Source organism: Martes martes (genome assembly GCF_963455335.1).
Source record: "Martes martes genome assembly, chromosome: 6".
Lineage (NCBI taxonomy): Eukaryota > Metazoa > Chordata > Mammalia > Carnivora > Mustelidae > Martes > Martes martes.
This window is the reverse complement of record NC_137893.1, coordinates 99359301-99380323: the sequence shown is the minus strand read 5'-3', so window position 1 is coordinate 99380323 and position 21023 is coordinate 99359301. Positions and strand designations below refer to the sequence as shown.

Here is a 21023-nt window from a genome sequence, read left to right as displayed (position 1 = left end):
AATTTTTATTTTTCCTCTCAGTAGCTATTTTCTTGTTACACAATTAACGGCATAATAAAGACCTACAGCTGTACCTTCACATCAAACTCTGATCTCTTGAGAGATCAGCAGAGCAGCTCTGGTCTCATGCAAGGGCTTATGATGGCTTTGGGGGGCTGGTGCAGCCTTAAGGTACAGCATTTCCACATCCCACCCATAAGCCCTCACCCACTCATCACTTGACTGCTGTCCCACCCCTTTCCTTTAGCGCTGGTGACTCCACCATTCCCTAAAATGTAATCTCTCAGACAAGGAGGGAACGAGAAATGGGACTGGAACAAATCCCAGCTTTTGCAAAATGGACCATTACAAAAGACAGACAGCAAGTGGGGCTCCTATTGTTGTTTTTGTTGTTGTTCCGTATACTGATTCAACTGGCTTTATAATGCTACTGTGTGACATGGGAGTGATTTTCATAATTTCTTTATCCATCCGTCTCCATGTGTTCCTATTTGACAAGGTTGGACTTTCCAGCACAGAAGATATAAACTTAATGGAGGCATTAAGTAGATTATACAAGTCAAGAAAGGAAGTTTAAAAGAAAGTATCAGAGATGAGGGCAGAAGAGAAATTTCGTTCTAAAACAGCACTCTGATTGAGCAATGATAAAATGGCACTAATGGAAGGAGATGTCCAGAACTTTACACTCCCAGGTGCCAATGGAGCATTCCAAAATGGCAGGTGGAGAAGAGAAGAGTCCACTGCTCTTCAGTAAGCACGTCTCCCTGCCTTGCCCTGGGCTGGATCACAGGATGAGGAAGCCATGGTCTGGGAGACCCGACTCCAGAAGAAGCACCAGCTATGTACAAGGGCTAAGTAAAGCAGACCAGAAACCTGAGTATTGCATGGCCAAGCAGCGAAGCAGAATTGTGAAACGTGGACACATTCTGTATCATTTAGGAGAAACTACATTTGTTAGATGAGAAGCAGGAGGTAAGGAAAAAGCTACTAAAACAAGGGGGTAGCTCCACCACTGCACTGATTTTTTTCTGGCCACAGAAAATCAGCAGTCATGAAATACTTAAGTTGGAGTTTTCATCATCTGGGGTTCTCCGAAGCTTTAAAATAGAAGGAGGAAATGACTAAATCACATCTCCTCCTTTTCTAACAAATAAAAACTACTGTCTATTTGATTTTCCTGAAAGTACCAACATTTGGTAGCTAATACTACAAGAGATTTAAAGGAATCATCATCCTTTAGCTAATGCTTATGAAGTGTTATGTATTTTATACGCTCAGCACTTTGCATGCATAAATGCAAATCTTCACCATTATCCCTTGATCTCATTTTACAGAGAATGAAATTGAGGCTCAAAAAAATTAAATATAGTGCCCAAGGCCACAGCATTTGAAATTAAACCCTGGTCTGTCCAGTGTTTTCTATTTGTTTTTGTTGGTGGTGTAGTCGTTAGACTATCTTGGCCATATATGAAAACCCATATTGTGTCTGGCTTATAAATGATCAACTGCATCATTCAAAGTACTTAAACAGATGATATGTAAGGATATAAGTACAGACAGGATAGTAACATTCAGTCAAATACCCGACTCAATGTCCTCTGAATTCTTTTAAGATTTATAATTATGTAAGTAATTAATTAAGTCAGATCGAAGAGGACTAGGTAGCTCATCGCTGTGGCCATGCTGGCAAACCCAGCACTATTTCTCAGGTCTTTCTGGACCCACAGGCAGATCAAAGTCACGTCTGGAATCACAGTTCCACAGTTGGTTTGAAGGGATGCATTATGCTATGACAGGTAGAGTTGGGATTTTCAACATTTTGTTAAGTCTTTAGTTACCTTTGCCAATCTCAGTACATACGGCATTCAATAACTTGGGAAAAACAAAGGTCTGACATTTCAGAAAGATGAAGTTCATTAATAAGATAAATAAATAAATCCTTATGTTTCAGACGAACCCCCTGGTAGTTGAGGCTCGGGATTGTCTTACGCTGCCAGTTGAACAACACACTTATTTTGGATACAAGAAAATATAAATAAGAACTTAAGGCATTTTTAAACATCATTATTTTGAAGGGACTCAAATCCCAATTTTTTAGTGAACTTTGGATTATAAATAATGTAGGGTTGTAAAACTTTAAACCAATGTTACAGAAAGCATTTCTTAAAAGAATGTGCTGTGTGAATTTTTTTCCCTTCTTATACAAAACCATTCATGTATACTTTTCTCTGCCAAAAGAAAGCAAAATGGTCTACGTATGCGCCCTTGTAACTATGAAACCAGACTTCCCCCAAAAATGTTATTTACAGGAAATGTATATAATCTTATTGCTATATACTCATTGTTTTCCAAAAGATTTTAAATGTATTTTGGACATTTACATAACTACTAACTTCGGTGTGAAAACGCAAGATCAAGATCAGAATTTATTGTCCAGAAGCCAGAGTTATAAAACGTGAAGTAATTAAGGGTGCTATAAAAGTAGCCTGATAGAGAATATACATATAATGGATACTAGAGAGCATCACATTGAATCTGGGGTCAAAACATTTAATATCTGGATAGCCTGAGTTCCAAATAATTATAAGCCCTGATCTTATTTTGTTTATCTTAAAAAATTAGCACACAGAGGAATGGAAGTCCACTTAGTTCCCTGACTTTTGCTCAGCTTTACCATGACTCACAACAATGCCAAAACCAACAATAATCTACTGAGATGACTTTGAAGGAGGGACCTCAATTTTACCAAACCCCCACGTCTCTTACATTTGATTCAGCCGTGTCCCTAGAAAAAAAAAATAATAATAATGACACTTGCATCTTTTTATTGACTACTTCAGAGTAAGACTTCCAGATTGCAGATCTGCCCCTTGTCCACCAGTTGAAAGAACAAAGGGAAATTAAAAAGAAGAAGCTTCATTCTCTTTGTTGAAAGTAAGGGAAGCTGGGCATCTGGGTGGCTCAGTCAGTTAAGCATCCAGCTCAGGTTTCGGCTCATGGGTGGTAAGACTGAGCCCTGCACTGGCTCCTTGCTCAGCAGGGAGTCTGTAGAAGATTCTCTCCCTCAGCTCCTTCCCCCACCCCACTAAAATAAATAAGTAAGTAAATAAAATAAACAAATCTTTCAAAAAAGAAAATATGGGAAGCAATTTCCCTCCCTCCTTCATAGAGCATCTACTTTAAAAAAACCTGTCACTGTAAATATATTCTCCTCCCTTGGAAATACATATACATCCCTCTGAAAAGTCAATGGGCATTTTGTCAGCTTTAAGACCCAGCAATGTCTTTCTCTAGGCCTTTGAGAACCATTCCTTTGTATGTAAATGTCCAGATGAGACAGCATTCCTGTTTCCTAGTCTCTGAGAGAGGGTAAGAGCCTAACTTTGGCTAAGTTTAGCTGACACCTGGCTCCAAGTGGTAAAACTAACTCTTATCATAAAGATATGAAAAGTGTACTTTTGCTTGGTGTAAAGCCAATTAACTAACATGGTTGCGCCAATTGCCAGGCAATTTAGGGTGAACTATGTATAATAAATATTACTGCCAAGTCTTACTGTTTGAGGATGCATTGAATTATTGTTTATCTTGACAAACGTGTATATAATGGGTTGTATCCCCTTGACTACGTGAAGGGTGAGACTTCTTCCCGTCTATGCCATCTCTGTGTGATTGTGATGCATATAACATTCTGGTTTAATGCTTATTTAATAACAAAAGTGTTTCCTTTCTCTACTATCTTGAAGAAGATGATTTCTGGGCCAGCAGAATTTTTTAAAATTATATTTCCCCAAACAGGCAGGAGGCTTATAACCCAAGAAAGTCATTTCGATGGGGTGCCAAACCTGCACTAGGAATGTCCTTCTCTTTCTCATTGCCTTGTCTACCTGGATACCTAAGCAGGGTGGCTAACCATTTGGGTGTTCATATTATTTGTGTTTATTATATAAATTTACTCTGGCTCTCTAGCCAGTTGTCTATCGAAGCATATGAATTTTCTTTAAATCAGCAGTTAATAATATCCAGATCCTGAGTTCTTGCCTGAGATTACAACCTTGAACTCAGCAATCCAAGATTTATTGAAGCCTGATTTTGAGAAATAACATTTATGGGAAATTGCCTCGAGGGAACAGAGTGGGCCCATTTCTCTTGATAATTTCGTTTTTACCCTTGAATCAAACCAGAAAATGAGAGTGGCTTCCATGGACAAGACACTCATTTTCTCTTCCCTATGTTCTCATCTGGAGACTGGAGATAAAGGAACGAGACGTGCTGTCCCCTAAGATTAGAACTTTAAACGTCAGTGGAGGTTCTGGAATTTGAAATAAAATAGACACAAAATGCTTATGTGCACCACAGCAGCAAATCAGTCGTAGTCACCTTGCTAGCACTATTGCTATCTTGCCAACTCTTAAATGTTTATCAAAAGTCTGCACAGAGAAGGAATGAGAAAACAGGAGAAGAATTTGCCTAGTATGTGTTTATGGGCAGCTGGTGAATAATTAGCTCTCAAGTTGTGTTAAGAGCAAGTGGATCCAAAAGGTCAGAGTCAACTGCATCTAATCATGTTTTTGGAAATCAATTGACCCTCAGGCGAAAAATAAAATGGACCCAGGGCTGCGTGTAGCAGGCGATGTGAAGAGCAGCAGGTCTGATTCTATCTCTTCCCCCACTACAACGTTCACAATTAAGCCTGCGGAAAGAGAAGAGGGCTACAGAGTAGTTGTGGATCAAGGAGTTGCTGAATTCACAAGACATGATAAATACAATCAGAAACGATTATTGCAACTAGAATTTAATTTCTTCTGAGTAACTCTACGTGGAAATCGTTTACCTCAGGCAGGGAGTTTGCTATAAATGAGATGGTGTTACAGATACACCTACTTTGGAAATTACTGCCTTGCTGTGAGTGAACAACTGACAAGTATGAAAGTGAGCTTCTTTGAAAATTGATCAGATCAAATCGATTATTTAGGGATTTCATCTGTTTGTATGAGGGTTCATCACTGGCCAAGGATTTTTTAAAGTACCATATAAAATGCTAAATAAAAAAATCCTTTGGAATGTATTATCCCCCATGAAACTCCCCACACTCAGCTTGCAGCAAATGCTGCACCTCGCCCAGCCTAAAGATTTTCCAAGCTCGTGTGGAATATCGAAGAAAACACAAAGAAATCTTAGGTTTTACTAAGGAAATTTCAGTGAAACTTAATGTAGAACAGATTCTCAAAATTAACTAGGTTAATTCTCAAAATTAACCTACCAGGTGAAAGAAAGCATATGTTAAATCTTTATCATGGTAGGCAGAAATATGTGATCCCATTTTTTCTATTAATTCAGAGCATTCGCTGAAACAAACTTCTTGAGGATTCTCCTGCTTTTACTTTCAAATTTTTGTTTCCAAGATCGAATAACATACTTGCTTTCCTAGATTATCAAGAAAGGAGCTAGAATTTGAAAATCTCAATTCTTGTCACCCATTTGTGCAGCCTGGAGAGATTTTCAAACAACCACCGCCTTTGCTCCCTTCAGAGATCTTTGACTTAGTTTGCCTGGAGTGAAACCCTGCTACTGGGGCGTTTAAAAAGTCCCAGGGGAGTCTATCTAATATTCCGCCAGAGTTGAGAACCCCTGAACTAGATTATAACTGGAAATGTTGTTTTGAGTTAGTTCTTTTAAAGTGTATTTTTAAAATCATATGATTTATAAAAACAAGGGAAAAAATGAAACAAGATAGGATCAGGAGGGAAATAAACCATAAGAGACTCTTAATCTCAGGAAACAAACTGAGGGTTGCTGGAGGGGAGGAGGTTGAGAGGGATGGGGCGGTTGGGTGGTGGACATTGCGGAGGGTCTGTGCTATGTTGAGTGCTGTGAATTGTGTAAGACTGATTCACAGACCTGTACCCCTGAAGCAATAATACATTATATGTTAATAAACAAACAAACAAACAAGGGGCAAATTCAATCAAATAAATCTGAGGTCTGTTAGTTTTTAAAGGAATTACAAAGCAAATTTTTTAAAAACTAGTTATCTACAAATAACATGACTGAAAATAAGAGGTGGGACTCTGATAGTAAGAAAGACAAACTTGGCTTTAGGAAATTAAAGAAAAGCCAAGGGGGGATTTCTGAGATCCAGTAAAGTTTCCTCTATAATTCTTTATTTTCACTGAGTATTTAACTGGAATGGGTTACTCCTTAGGCCACAGAGTTATAAGAATAGAATTGTTTTATTAAAAACAGATCATGTTCTCGGTTGGTGCCATGTAGGTAAATAAATAAAAAATAAGAGGGTTTGTGGAAAATATACGGGTCAGTATTGCAGCCTGCCACACACCATAAGGAGTTGTAAGAAGTTGTGAAATTGCTCTAAGATGTGCCAATATTACTAACAAGTAAAATATAGCACACTGGAAAAATAAAATGGCCTTTTGCTTAATTATTTACATTTATTTTAATACCAACAGTAACGCACTACCTCTCATAAATATTAAACTTCAAACTTTAGTTTCTTTATTCTCATATATTCCAAACCTGAGGTTGAAATCATCTTTTGTTAATCTTACCCACTAGCTTAATTTTAAGTTTTGTCTCTCAAATTATGATAATTGATGCAAAAAATGCAAATATGGCACCCAAGCTATTCTTTTTTGCAACACATTCAAAAGTCCTTAATTCAGCACTTATTATCTGAACTGGATGTCTTTGTTATTTAAATAACCAATTGATTTTCTATTACTGTGTAGAAACACTCTTATTGTGTAGAAACAGCCTATGTGAGTTTGAGCCAAAATTATTATGTTTGAAAGAAAGAACATTTGATTATTTCTTTTTACAGTCATCTGAAATGTGTAAAATTTGTAAAATTTGGGGGCATCTGGCTGGCTCAGTGGGTAGAGCATAGGACTCTTGATCTTGGGGTTATGAGTTGAGCCCCGTGTTGAGTGCAGAGATTACTTGGAAAAAAAGATGAAAGAAAGAAAAGGCTCAGATGGCAGAAGGAATGGCTTAAGAGTGGAGAGAAGATAAGCCTCTGCAGGTTACAAAGTCAAGAACCTAATTAATCAGTGACAAGAAACACAGAGCAAGTTAGGTCAATGGCTGAATGGGAAAGTTTGGAAAACACTCACTGAAATGTGTAAAATTTATTCATTCTATTTTTGGGCATAATTGTCCAACTTTTTACTATTACATAATCTGCCACTGTCACACTGAAAGGGCTAGCACATTTGACAAAGAATTAATATCCTTAATATATAAAGGGAGTTTACAACTCAGTAAGAAAGATATTACCATACCAGTAGATAAATGTATAACATAATGCATAAACAAAATAGACAAAAATAGTAGAAAAATACAGAATCCTTTAAATGCAAAGAAATGTGAAAAATAATTGCTTTTAAATAATCAATATTTTAAAGTATTATTTTATTTATTTATTTATTTATTTATTTATTTAAGATTTTATTTTTTGAGAGAGAGAGAGAGAGAGCGCACAAGTAGGGGGAGCAGCAGGCAGAGGGAGAGGCAGAAGCAGGCTCCCCGTTGAGCAGCGAGCTGCATACCTTGGGGCTCCATCCAGGACCCTGGGATCATGACCTGAGCCAAAGGTAGACATTTAACTGACTGAGCCACCCAGGCATGATTTTAAAAGGAAGAAAGATTTAGGGCACCTGGGTGGCTCAGTCAGTTAAGTGTCTACCTTTGGCTCAGGTCATGATCCCAGGGTCCTGGGATGGAGCCCCTCATCGGGCTTCCTGCTCAGTGGGGAGCCTGCTTCTCCCTCTCCCTCTGCTAGTCCCCTGCTTGTGATCTCTTGCTCTATCTCTCAAATAAATAATCTTAAAAAGAAAAAAAGATAGCATTGCTAGAGATTTGGATAGAGAGCTGGACAGAGTATGGTGGAGTTCTTAAGAGTACAGGCTCTAGGCAGTCAGATCTGGATTCAATTCCTGATGAAGCAGATACTTCCCAGCTATTTCACTTTAGGCAACACACTGATTTCCCTCAGTCTCAGTTTCCTCATCCGTAAAATGGAAATAAGAGTACTTAACTTCATTTTGTGAAGTTAAGTAAAATAAAGCATATAAAGTGCATAATATATTCCAACATATAGCAAATTCTCAGTAAATTGACAATTATGATAATTCTCAGTGCTGGCAAGAGTACAGGAAAGGAGCTGTAAAAACAGCCTCCTTCTAGGGTGAGTTGTTATAATTTTTCAGAAATGTAATTTGGCTATATCTGTTAAAATTTTCCCATATGTCCATACTCATGAAACCAATAATCCAATTTAAAAATAATCAAAGATGTGCTCAAGGATACAAACTCACATCTATTAATCACACAATTTTCTAGTTTAATGCCTAATGTTACAGCAGAAAGCCACATGGTCTCATATAACAAAGGTTTTAAAATTTGCAGCAATAGGAACATCAGTTTATGAAAAGTGGATAAGATGCCCAAAATTATAGAAAATTTGCTTGGGGAAAAGTTACATTTTATTTAGAACTCTATTATTCCTACTTCTCTTTTGTATTATGTTTCTTTTTTTTGACCATGTCTCATTTGCAAGGATATTTGAAATGAAAGCATGGGCTCTCTTACTCCCTTCTAAAAGATAAGTCCTTTAAAAATCACTTTTTTCCCCCTCACATTTACCACTTTGTCTGAAAGGATGTAGAAGAAGAAAACATTGTTCAGTTATTCTTGCTCTTGATCAACAGAAAATCAAAATTCCTATACAGAATTTTTTCTTTGCCTGTTTGGTATAGTATTTCTAGAAATACAGAGGGTTTTTTGTTTTTTGGGTTTTTTTTTAACTTATTTTTCATCATCTCAAAATGTGAAAGTGACTACACATTTGTATGAAAATCAGAGACTCCATTTCAGCTGGCATGTTTTTGCCTGTGTGCTATCTGACGCAAGCAGAATTTACCAAGGGATCGGGGCAGGGCTCAGTGACAGCAGACATTCTCCAATGAGCTGAAACTGAGACACCAGGAGTTACTGCTGATACTCTTCATAAGACCTACCATAAGTATGGAGGACACCCTTTGACCATCAAAAGATGGCAACAGGGTTTTGCATATGAATCCAAAGTGGTAATCTCCAAGGCAGACATGGGGATAGAAAGAGCTGGTTTGTGATCAAGATGCTACACATATGGGAACCTCTAGAACCACCTTCCATGTCAAGAAGCAAAAATTTACTTACTCAAGTATCAGTTGCTTCTGAACACCACAAAGTGGGCCAGTTAGTTTTATTTTTAAAATAAAAGGGGGAATATGGGGTGCCTGGGTGGCTCAGGCATTAAGCATCTGCCTTCAGCTCTGGTCCTGATCCCAGGGTCCTAAGATCAAGCCCCGCATCAGGTTCCCTGCTCTGCGGGAAGCCTGCTTCTCCCTCTCCCACTCCCCCTGCTTGTGTTCCTTCTCTCGATGTGTCTCTTTCTGTCAAATAAATAAATAAAATCTATAAAAAATTTAAAATTTAAATTTAAAGAGGGGATTAAAAAGCACAATCTTATTAATATTTTTTTCAAAGATTTTACTTATTTATTTGATAGGCAGAGATCACAAGTAGGCAGAGAGGCAGGCAGAGAGAGAGGAGGAAGCAGGCTCCCTGCCAAGCAGAGAACCCGATGCGGGGCTCGATCCCAGGAGCCTGAGATCATGACCTGAGCCGAAGGCAGAGGCTTTAACCCACTGAGCCACCCAGCTGCCCCTTATTAATATTTTTAAATAAGATTTATTTCTATAATCTAGTATCACATGGAAATGGATAACTACATCTCTAATTGTATCTTACATTTACCTCTTTGGAATCAAGAGTTTCATGTTCAGGAATAGCCACCATTGGATGACTCAGCTTCACAGAAACGATGCCCAGGATGTGATGGGGACAGGGCAGGGGCAGGTAGAAGTGAGGAAAAATAAATGTTTACATTTTACTTAAATATATAAACAATGACATATGTATATTATTGCTGATCATAGTAAAGTCTTCCAAGTGTAAACATTTGATCTGAACTGATTTGTAATTAAAAACAGGGGAGATAGTCTTCATACACACACACACACACACACACACACACACACACACACACGCAAATTGGCAGTGGTGAATACTTTGAGCACGAGACCACATCTTAGGTATCTTTGTGTCCCGCATAAATTCTAACAGTGTCTGGCCTATAGTATAGACACTTATTAATTTCTTATTGAATGAATGAATTGTTAAAGCACACTGACAGATTTCACATAGAGGAAATGAAGCTATATTTATGTCTCCACCCTCATAACAGACCTCAAATTGAAAAGCTCCAAAGCAAAAGAAACAAATCGTGCTTAGACCTGCAGTAAATGCAGATGTTCCAGAGATAGTAAATGCTTAGTTGGAACATAAAGCGTTAGGCATTATTGCAAACAGTAATAATGTCAATGTACAGGGACTTCACAAACATTTTAATCTTCTAGGATATGTTGTTATAATGTAGTTTACAACACAGTGACATTTTCACAGAAAAGAGGTTTTGTGCTTCTATAAGAGGAATCTGATTATTGCATGGGTCATCTGAGCATTAGACATACACTTAAACCTAAGAAGGCAGAAGAAAGACATAGATAATGCAAGAAAAAGAGAGAGGCAGAATGAGGGACCCACGCACAAGAAGAGCAGGGGAGAGCTATCGTTTGTAACAAATCTGTTTGCCCCCTTTCTTTCACCATCTCTCCTCATTCCAGCTTCAGGGTAACCACAGTACCCGGTGTGCCAAGAACATTCCTTGTTTCTGTTATTGTTCCGGGCAAATCAGGAGTAGGAAAGTAATTGCCCGGCTTTCATTCTCAGGAGGGTCCCGATATAATCAATAACTCAGTAGAAGAGCTCCTACTTCCTAATCCGAGGCAAGGTGGCCTCGGGCCCAGGACCATGCCATCCCCAGCGGCTGGGAAGGCCAAGGAGATGTGCTTCATGTTTCTTCAGGCTTCCTTCCCTCTGTGCCAGTAGATTTTCAAGAATGGAGCCTGTTTTTATCCAAAGTTCTAGTTTCATTAAATCCCAAACATTACACTCTGTTCCCAACTATGAAAGAGATACTTCTGGGTATCATAACATCAGGACTCCTGGCCGCCTGAGGCCATTGCTTTAAATAGAAGCATGATCTGGCCCCAGAGCCAACGAGAGATCTAAACAGCATTCCAGAAATCAGCCGGAAGTGCTTACTTTCTCTTACTCATCAGGGTCTCCTGAGATCCTCAGCATGGCTCAGGACTGGACCCTACAACCATTTCAAACCCTAGACCCAGGTAATTGGTCCTGGAGGAAAAAGACTCTTGAGCATACCTGGGCTATGCAGTAGGGTAATTATATAAATCATCAGAGTTTGCACAATGTCAAATTTTCACTCTCCTGGTCTCCTAAAATAGAATAGGATAAATATCCTAAAATTTAAAAATGTTGGAACTCTTCCAATAAAATGTTCAGCTAAGACTAGAAAGGTAATTGAGCAATTATGTAATACCTATTTTTACATTCCATTCCTTCTTTCCAATATAGGTACTGATTCATTTAAATTCATTTCATTTTAAACTTGAATTTCAAAAACTATGTGTTAATTACCCTAATCAACAAAAGAGAACAGAAAATGACTAATCTGAATTAATTGGTAATCCCCAAATCATTTATGTTTGGCTTTGGGATGCTTTCTTCTATCTATGATTGCTTATCATAGTGGGTTTGCCTTTGTATTATCCTCAAACTGACTGCAAATGTAAAATAAAATGTGATATTTGAAGATTAATAGATTTAGCCATCATAATTATGTACTCATGTGACAAATTCACCACATGTATTTGTTTTGTTTTCACAACAATCTGGTGAGGTGAGCACTAGTATTACCCTGTTTCACAGATGAGGACGCCAATGCACGGAGAGGCAGAATGACACTTATTCCAGGTCCAGAACCAGTAAGTGGCAGAGCCATGACTGGAATCCGGATGAAAGTTCCACATGCTATGCTTTCAAAGCAAGGATGAAGGGGTAGTACGCCAGGAAGGTACTCAGGAGACGGGATGGGGATCCAGGGGAAGGGAGGGCTGTGTGCCATTCCACAGAAGGAAGAGCCACATACGAAAGGCACGAGTGCCCCATTCAAAGGTCAGAAGCAGTCAGGAGTGCCTGGTGTGGCTATGAAGGGCCACACTGCAGACATAATCCAATGGAGCTTGTGTGTGAGATGAAGGAGTCTGGCTCATTCTCCAGGCAGTGAGAAACCACGGAAGTACTTTAAGGAAGGAAAGGGGCACATGTGATCAGATTTTCATGTCAGAAAAAGCCTATGTGGCTGATGTGCAAAATACGGAAGCCTGGGGAGCGGGGAGGCACTTGGAAGATTTAAGTAATCTGAGAGAGAGAATAAAGAAGAAGGTTTAGATTAAAGCATTGCCTTCAAGTATGGAATAGACTCAAGATTTTTCTGGGTGACTCTAGACCCCCTACTCTCCAGGATGAGTGAAGCAGCATCAGGTAGACATGTTGATGTTACTGATTCGGGAAGACACACTGAAGCACTGGAGAGAAATAGTGCTGAATGGTGATACGTCTGCTGAATGGAGACATTTTGTAGTGCTCGAGGGCTAGAGAGGCTAAGCGCGGGGAAGGAGGGGGTCAGTAAAACATGCTGTGAAAATCTTCTCGCAATCAGAAGGGAGACAGTGAAACTAAAACATTAAAATAAATTCTACAGGGGTGTCTGGCTGGCTCAGTCAGTAGAGCGAGCAACTCTTGATCTCAGGGTCATAAGTTCGAACCCCATGTTGGGCATAGAGCTTGCTTAAAAAGAAAGAAAGAAAATGAAATAAATTATAAGTAAGGGAGTGGTGTGCTATCCAGAGAGTAGGAGTATACTGAAGGCCATAGTTATCCAAGCCTGTTTACTTGGTTATAAGTGTTCTGGAAAGCAAATTACCATTATGCCTCAAAAAAAAAAAAAAAAAAAAAAAAAAGAAGTTACTAATTTTATCATCAGAACACTATTCAACACAGGAGGATCAGTGAAATAAAAAGCTCAGGTGAAATGAGACAAAACATATTTTATCCTGGATGGAAACTCATGTCCCAGATATTGTATAACAGATTAATTGGACCTTCACTCACTCACTACTGTGGGATAATCAACAAGTGGTATTTGAATAAAATGTTCAGTTGATTTTTATTACGCTCTTGATCACAGCTGCCACCAACCTGATATAAAGCCTTGTGAAGTGTTTGTTACCAGTGTGGCTTTCTCAGAAATGTCACTGCTTCTCCCAAGGTAACGTGAACTTCTCTAACAAAGACAGATAAATGCCCTCAAACCAACAGGAGAAATGAGAACCCGGACAACTAGGGGAAAAAAAAAAAAAAAAAAGGAAATATGCCAAATGTTAAATCACTTCATTAAGTCTTGACTCTACCTGAGAAATGGAATTCAAAGCTCTCGCTTTGGTGTCAGACCTCTCCCTCCTGCACAAAGATGAAGTAGGTTTTCTTGTTTGCCAGAAATTACAAAGCTGAGAAAGTGCTGCAGGAATGTTAACATTTTAAAATTGCCAAGGGTGCTACAAATGCTATTCAGAATTCAGCCCTTTGGAAGGCACCTGGATGGCTCAGTTGTTTTAAGCATCTGTCTTTGGCTCTCGTCATGATCCCAGGGTCCCTGCTCAGCAAGGAGTCTGCTTGTCCCTCTCCGCCTGGCCCTCCTCTCTCTCTCTTTCTCTCTCTTGAAAAAATAAAATCTTAAAAAAAAAAAAAAGAATTCAGTCCTTTGGGATTGTTTTTCTGCTGAACCACATCTTCTCGTAAATCTCCTTCACGCCTTTTGTCTTGGGAAAGCTGTACCATCTACTCCTGTTGCCCCATCTAGATGTGAACCACTCCAGCTACAGCGCAAGCTTCCTAAGAACATCTCTCAAAAATAGATGTGACAAACTGCTGTAGCACTACCGACATAAAATGCATTTCCTAAGTACGACATTGCCATTAGGAGAGCATAAGCCTTTAGAAGTCATGTGGATTATGGGTTATTCATTTTTAGGTCCTCTGCACCTGGCACAGGACCCACTCAATAGCAAGTACAACTAAATGACTACCAAGTAAATAGATGAATGAAAGAAAGAATGAATGAGATGGCTAGAAAAAAGAGGATTTTCTGACTTGCAAAATTAAAGAATTCTGAATTAGTGAGGAATTAGGACATGTTACTGCATTCCTAAAAAAAACTCCTCATTGATAGGAGATTTTGCAAACCAGGGACCTTGGAACTAGAACTATCATCCACGTCTTCTGTTTGACCCTCACAATTCTTTTGCCTGAAAAGGAATTGAATTTAGTTGTCAGTGTTGAAGCCTACCAACTCTCCATGCAGGTCTGTGTTTCTGGTTTCTCTTGAACTGCTTAAAGGTCTTACAACACAAGCCCTGCAATCATCTGCATCTGTAGAGCAGCCTGGCTATATCTGATGAAGCTGAAGGTCTTCACGTCGACACAGTCCCCTCCATCCTGCTAAGAGGAGACTCAGGGTCAGAAGTCGCCCGCTATCGTGTTTCTACCTATATAACCGGCTTGCTTCACTCATTTTGGGGATCTGCCTGGGCAAAGAAAACATTTGAGTTCTTAATCCCTCACTTACAACATAACCCAGTACACAGAAAACACCTGGGGAGTCTTATCGTCTCTACGTTCCGACACAGTTGGCCTGAGACCCTGCATTTCTAACTGGCTCTCAGCTGATGGCAATGCTACCACAGGTTGAGTAAGGAGGCCACAGACAACACTTTTGTGTGAACTGAGGGGATTGATAGTTTTCAAATATTTATCTACTCCCAACTGAAATTAACTATATTCAAAATGTCCTAATCAATTGAGCTCTACTGCAGTCATATAATTACATAATTTACCACAGATCTTTTTAATTAGTTACCTGCTAATGTGCCCAAGATGTTGCTAGGTGTTAGGGATATAAAGGTGAACAAAAAGCCATCGTCCCTGCCCTTAGAGACCACAGACTAGTGGAAGAGACAGATCTTAATTATTTAGTCAGGAATGTAGAGAAACAAACACAAAATAATGTGTTACAAAATAAAAGGTTCAAAACAGAAATCGGACCAGGTCTAGAAGGATGAAGGACTCTCTTTCCAAGAGACTGAATCTAAAGAAGCGTCCTCAGGGAGAAGGGGAATGGAGAGTAAATACGGGGTTCATCGCTGAAAAGAAATTACTCACAGGCTGAAGGGAAGAGAGGGAGAAAATTCAGAGTGCACAGGCACAGTGAGTGGGAGGACGTCTGAAACTGAGGCTACACAGGGATTTTGCATACCCCAACTCCACTTACGATGGAAAAGAGGAAGCCCTTCCAAATGCCTGTTAAGTGAATGAAAACTACTCAATACGGGTTTGTCTCATTTCCCATAAAGACTTTGAGCTGCTGGAGGCTAGGGCCCATCGTGCCCTAGCAGTTGTGCACCAAATCCTAACTGATCAACTTCATTGCTCAAGAGTCTAAGCCTTGTACAAAACGGGTGATGCTCCAAGTCTTCCCTTACTGACGGCTGTTGTTCTCTGAGGGAAAAACCTGCTCTCAGCGATGGCAGAAACCTCCTACCCATATGTCTTGAAGAGCTCATCTGCCCTAGCCTAAAATATTTTTTTAAATTCCAGAACATCAGTAGTATAAATATGTATTATTAGAATTTAAGGATGTGGCATCTATTTTTGGTGATGCCCAAAAGCTTTAAAAATCTGCCCATGCCAGTCTCCATAGACTGTTACTGGAATCCTTAATATCAGTATTTAACCATGACACTTGCTCATTGTATGAATTTTTATAAATACTATTAAGTTTCACAATATCCCTTTGTATATTCCTTCAGTATTATCATAAACTCAGTTGGAATTTGATACATGTTCCTTGTTTCATTAACCCAGAGAAAACTTGCTATTAAGTGTTGATCGTTAATGTCATTAATTGAAGTACCAGTAAGTCTGAAACCACTTTGATACCAGTAAGAAAACAGAAATTTTCTGCTCTGATCTTTGTAATGAGTCTTTTGAGATCTGGTTGAACATTTCCAAATTGTACTATTTTTATTCTTGGCCTTTTCTCTTTCATCCCAAGAGGGACAGACTTGGGACAGTTAGAATTCCTTCCTCTAAAGACCACTTTCTAAAGGGCAGCTTAATGGATTCTTTTTTTCTCATCTACTCTGTGTTCAGCCTGTTTTGAAAACAAGTACCACATCCCTGTGTTTATCCACATTTTTCATCTAGAGTTGCTTCTTTCTCAACTAGAAAACCACTTCCTTGAGGGGATTAACTACCCAATTCACTTTTTGCATTGCACAGCTCCCAGGTTGTAATGAAAATGGAACAAGATCTATATTCCAACAGCATTTTTTTGGACTCAAATTCCAGAAACTGAAATTGAAATTGACAAGGAAGCATATTTGTTCTCTGTCTTTCCTCTAACCTTCAAGGACACAATTAGTTGCTTGCTACTACAGGCAAAACATCACTTCAATTGTCAATATCATACTAACACTAATACAGTCATAAACAAATGTCTCTTTCTTCACAAAAGACAGTGTTGGTGGAGTATCTTTCTCCCCCTGTTCTTTCTTTTCTATAGACTCTAAGGGCTAATAGCTATTTTATCCCAATGGGATATATCATAAAAAATAAATAGCTCTGTATTAAGACTCTGCCTCATAATTTTTTTTCAGTTCCTGTCCTGCTTTAATCTCAACCCAGCTGTTCCTAATTTGCAACCAGTTATCCCAAGTTGCAAGAAACCTATCCCAGAACTCAGGAGCGTGTCAACAGATGTCAGTCGATGTATTATAAAAATTTGGAAAAGTGTTTCTTAAGAGGAAGAACAGGCACAAATGTGAGGGGACCAATCTGTGCTCCCCTGGACCCTCAGAGACCCCCTACCAGACCCCAACCCGCTCTCCCCTAACACTACACTCCCAGCAGCATCTTTGAGTATGTAAGGAGGAGAGGTCGAAGAGGGAGAAGTTGTGTGAATGATAAGTAGGCACATGAGCTGAGGACTATCTGACTTTAAGAATCAGGAAAGCAAGAATTCCTGTCAGAATCCCTCAGGAGGGATGCCTGGGTGGCTCAGTCATTCAGCGTCTGCCTTCAGCTCAGTTCATTGATTCCAGAATCCTGGTATCAAGCCCCGCATCGGGCTCCGTGCTCGGCGGGGATCCTGCTTCTCCCTCTCCCACTTCTCCTGCTTGTGTTCCTTCTCTTGCTGTGTCTCTCTCTGTCAAATGAATAAATAAAATCTTGAAAAAAAAAAAAAAAAAAAGAATTCTTCAGGAATGGCTGGGATCTAAGACCAAGCTGTAGGAGGCACTGCAGGATCAAAGAGCTGCAAGATAGTGGGTAGGCAGTGGGTCTGCTGACAGTTAAAGGTGTATGACAGACATGGTGAGGGTGTTGGGAAGGACTCACATCATTCACAAACTGTAGTGTGAAACAATGTACGGAAAATGGAGGAATGGGATTCAACCACAAGGAGTTGGGGCAGAGAGGCTGCATATAGGAGGCAGCCCTCTACTTACCCAAAATCTCCTCTCTGGTGAATCTGTCTTCTTTTACTCCTTGCCAAGCTCCTCAGAACCACATCCTAACAAGCTTGGTAGTTTTTATTTAAACTTCAAACCATATAGGTGTGGTATTTACTAAGTATAGAAACCCATAGAAAACCCCTATGTGATGTCATGTTATGCCATGTTCTGTCATGTTATGTCATGTCATGTCATGTCAGTAGGTTTCAGCCATTCCAAAGAGTGAGATCTTTGGAAAATTAGGATAAAAATGCTTATAATGCTACCAGATTGGTCCAAGATTTTTATCACCTGGAATTTGATAAACTGTTAAAAAGTCATTGAAACATTGAAGCATAAAATATATTCTCAGGCATATAGGCCTCAGAGTATTTGCCAAATAATGGCTGCCTTAAAAAACCTTCTTGATTCAAGGACTCAAATAAGAAACGAAACAAATGCAAGAAGATATGGCAAGAAATAGAGGAAGGTAGGTTAATAAAACATTTTGAGTAAGTATGATGTTGCCATGAAAGACCACAGGAAAAAAAAAAAAAAGAAACTATAACGATAAAATGCCAGATATAAAAATCTAGGAAACAAAAAAAAAAAAAAAAAAAAATCTAGGAAACATCAGCATGATGAGAGGTCATGGAAGGGGCCAAGTGGATGAGTCTTCTAGAGGATATAGATACCAATAGGGGTATATTAACATGAATGTGGACCCCAAGTTAAGGGCAATCATAACAACAAAATAGAATGAATCACTTTTTAGGGCACCTAGGTGGCTCACTTGGTTAAGCAACTGCCTTTGGCTCAGGTCATGATCTCAGGGCCCTAAGATAAAGCCTGGAGTCGGGCTGCCCGCTCAGTGGGGCATCTGGTTCTCCCTCTCCCCCTGCTTCTCCCTCTGCTCATGCTCTCTCTGTCTCAAGTAAATAAATAAAATGTTAAAAAAAAAAAGAATGAATCATTTTTAAATTAGTGAAAACCATATCTCTTGGGTGGAAAACTAGAAATAAGAGATAAGTAGAGAAATAGAAAATGTAAAATAACATGACAATATTAAGGTCATGTAATGAAATAATCTTACACATTAAGAGAAGTCCCTCAGGTACCATTAAAAATCAAGATCAAATAATATTCAGTTGAGAAAAGTGACACACACAAGAAAACATAAAAATTGAAAATAAAAGGATGAAAAATTTTATCTATCCAATCTGAGCCAATATAAAACTGGAATAGCAATGTTATTATCTTTAAAAATGGACCCTAAGAAAAAAAAATTATAAGGGATGAGAAAAGACATTAAATGCTAGTTTAAAAAAAAAAGGCAATGAAGAAGAAGATATAACCATCATAAACATATATTCTTTTTTTAAAAAGATTTATTTATTTATTGGGGGTGGGGGGAGGAGGAGAGGGGGAAGGAGAGTAAGACTCTCAAAGAGACTTCCCACTGAGTGCAGAGCCTGACACAGGCTTGATTCCACAACTTGACCTGACTTGAGACAAAATAAAAAGCCAGACACTTAAGTGGCTGAGCGATCCAGGCACCCCAAACATATATTCCTAGTAATACAAAGTATTGAGATTAGTGGTTAACCTTTAATTCCTTGAGAGCAAAGGAGAGACCTTGTACTTCATCTTAATGCCTCAATAGAACTACGATAGTGTTTCAGTGCCCGATGCGAGCTAAGTAAATATTTTTAAACAACCTGAGGAAGGGTCCAACCCCACAGTAATTTCTTCTGCAAAATATTTCTATTTGATTCACAGAACATATGGAACATATGGCTTATTGAGGGCAAATGGATATTATTATTTCATGGCTGTAAATAAAATGCCTGAGTTGTATCAAATCAGTCACACATGGGTAAACTTCAACAAATTTAAAAATCTGAAAAAAATGTTATGCTCATTTTAGTGAAAGGAATAAAACAGTGGTTATATTAAGCAAGATGAAACCACATAGGAACATTCTGCTCTGAAGTTTCAAAATAAGAGACTCCTTCACTATGTAAATACCACATGGCATATATGGCTTTTGTTACACTGAATAAGTAAAAGGATAACAAAATAAAGCAATGAGACATGCAAGTAGGTGGAACTATATAAAACCTATAAAATTGATGTTTTTGTAAGTCAAGAACCATTGAATAACCTGAATGATAACTTGAATAATGGTGATTTCATGTGGATCAATCTCATACAAGACATTTTAAAAACTAAGTCATAGTGTTAAAGGAGGTTTAGACAAACAGCTGTGCTCAAAGGTAAATATGTATATATTTATAAACACATATACATATATATGTATATAAATGTGTGTATGTATACACACACACACACACACACACACACACACACACATAGAGAGAGAGAGACTCAATTTATAAAGATGAATGCCTCCATCAGGGTTTTTATTATATTTCTGGGCCAACAGCTACCTCCCTCGACAGACAATCACCCTCAGTTGAGTATCCTGAAGCTGAGTTTCTTGACCCTCTCCCACATCATGGCCTACAACCAAAGACTAACTGACAGTGGGTATCGAAGGTCAGCACTTTTTCCGCAAGGGTGGATAACTTTGCCTCCTATGCTCTCCTCTCCCTGTGAATTAGGACAAGGCTGACTGCTACCTAGGAACACATTTGCTCTGCTCTTTGCCCTTCTGAATTAGTGTTCACTCTCTCTCTTACAGAAAGTTTTTCTGAAGAGCACACCTCAATAAATCACAAACACCTGAACCCTTGTCTCAAGCTCTGCTTCCAAAGAACCTCATCTAGATACTATGCACTAGGGAAGGGACAGGTGGCAGCTGAGTGCTGTGAAATACAAGCTCATTTTTCTTTTGTGCCTCCATCTGAACAGGGTGTAAGCTGATGGCAGTTTATTTTCTTTATGTCTATAGAAAGACAAGCACGGGCAATTAATTCTAAGGGGACAGCATGTTATTTTTGAGAGCTTTAAAAATCATCTTTCTCCAAGTATACTTTTCTTCACTACAAATGTCATCCAACCTGCTCCCATTGCATATCTCTTTCCAATTGGCAAATCCATAATTTTTAAGGTGATTTTATTAAAAGTGTTATAATGGGGGGCACCTAGGTGGTTCAATCATCTGCCTTCGACTCTGGTCATGATCCCAGGATCCTGGGATGGAGCCCTGCATTGGGATCTCTGCTCAGCAGGAAGCCTGTTCTCCCTCTCCCACTCCCCCTGCTTGTGTTCCCTCTCTACTCTCTCACTCTCTCTGTCAAAAATAAAATAAAATAAAATAAAATCTTTTTTTAAAAAAAGTGTTGTAATGAAAAATTTCAGCTAGATGACAACAAATGAGCTCAGGGACAGGGATATAAAAATTGATTGTTCTCGATTTCCTGGAAGAAATTTAAAAGTCAACTGTTTGTGATTACATTAAGTAGA

At 38.9% G+C, this 21023-nt stretch overlaps 1 protein-coding gene across 9 annotated transcripts in view; it reads right to left on the bottom strand.

The window, feature by feature from the left end:
* MLIP (muscular LMNA interacting protein) overlaps nt 1-21023 on the bottom strand; it is a 254404-nt gene that overhangs the window by 449 nt on the left and 232932 nt on the right. For 3 of the 9 annotated variants that reach the window (XM_080805324.1, XM_080805319.1, XM_080805320.1), the window contains one exon: nt 9817-9870. The exons of the other annotated variants lie outside the window; for them this stretch is intronic. In XM_080805324.1, the coding sequence (XP_080661450.1) occupies nt 9817-9870 (54 nt within the window). The remainder of the gene's footprint in view (nt 1-9816; nt 9871-21023) is intronic. 9 annotated transcript variants of the gene reach the window in all.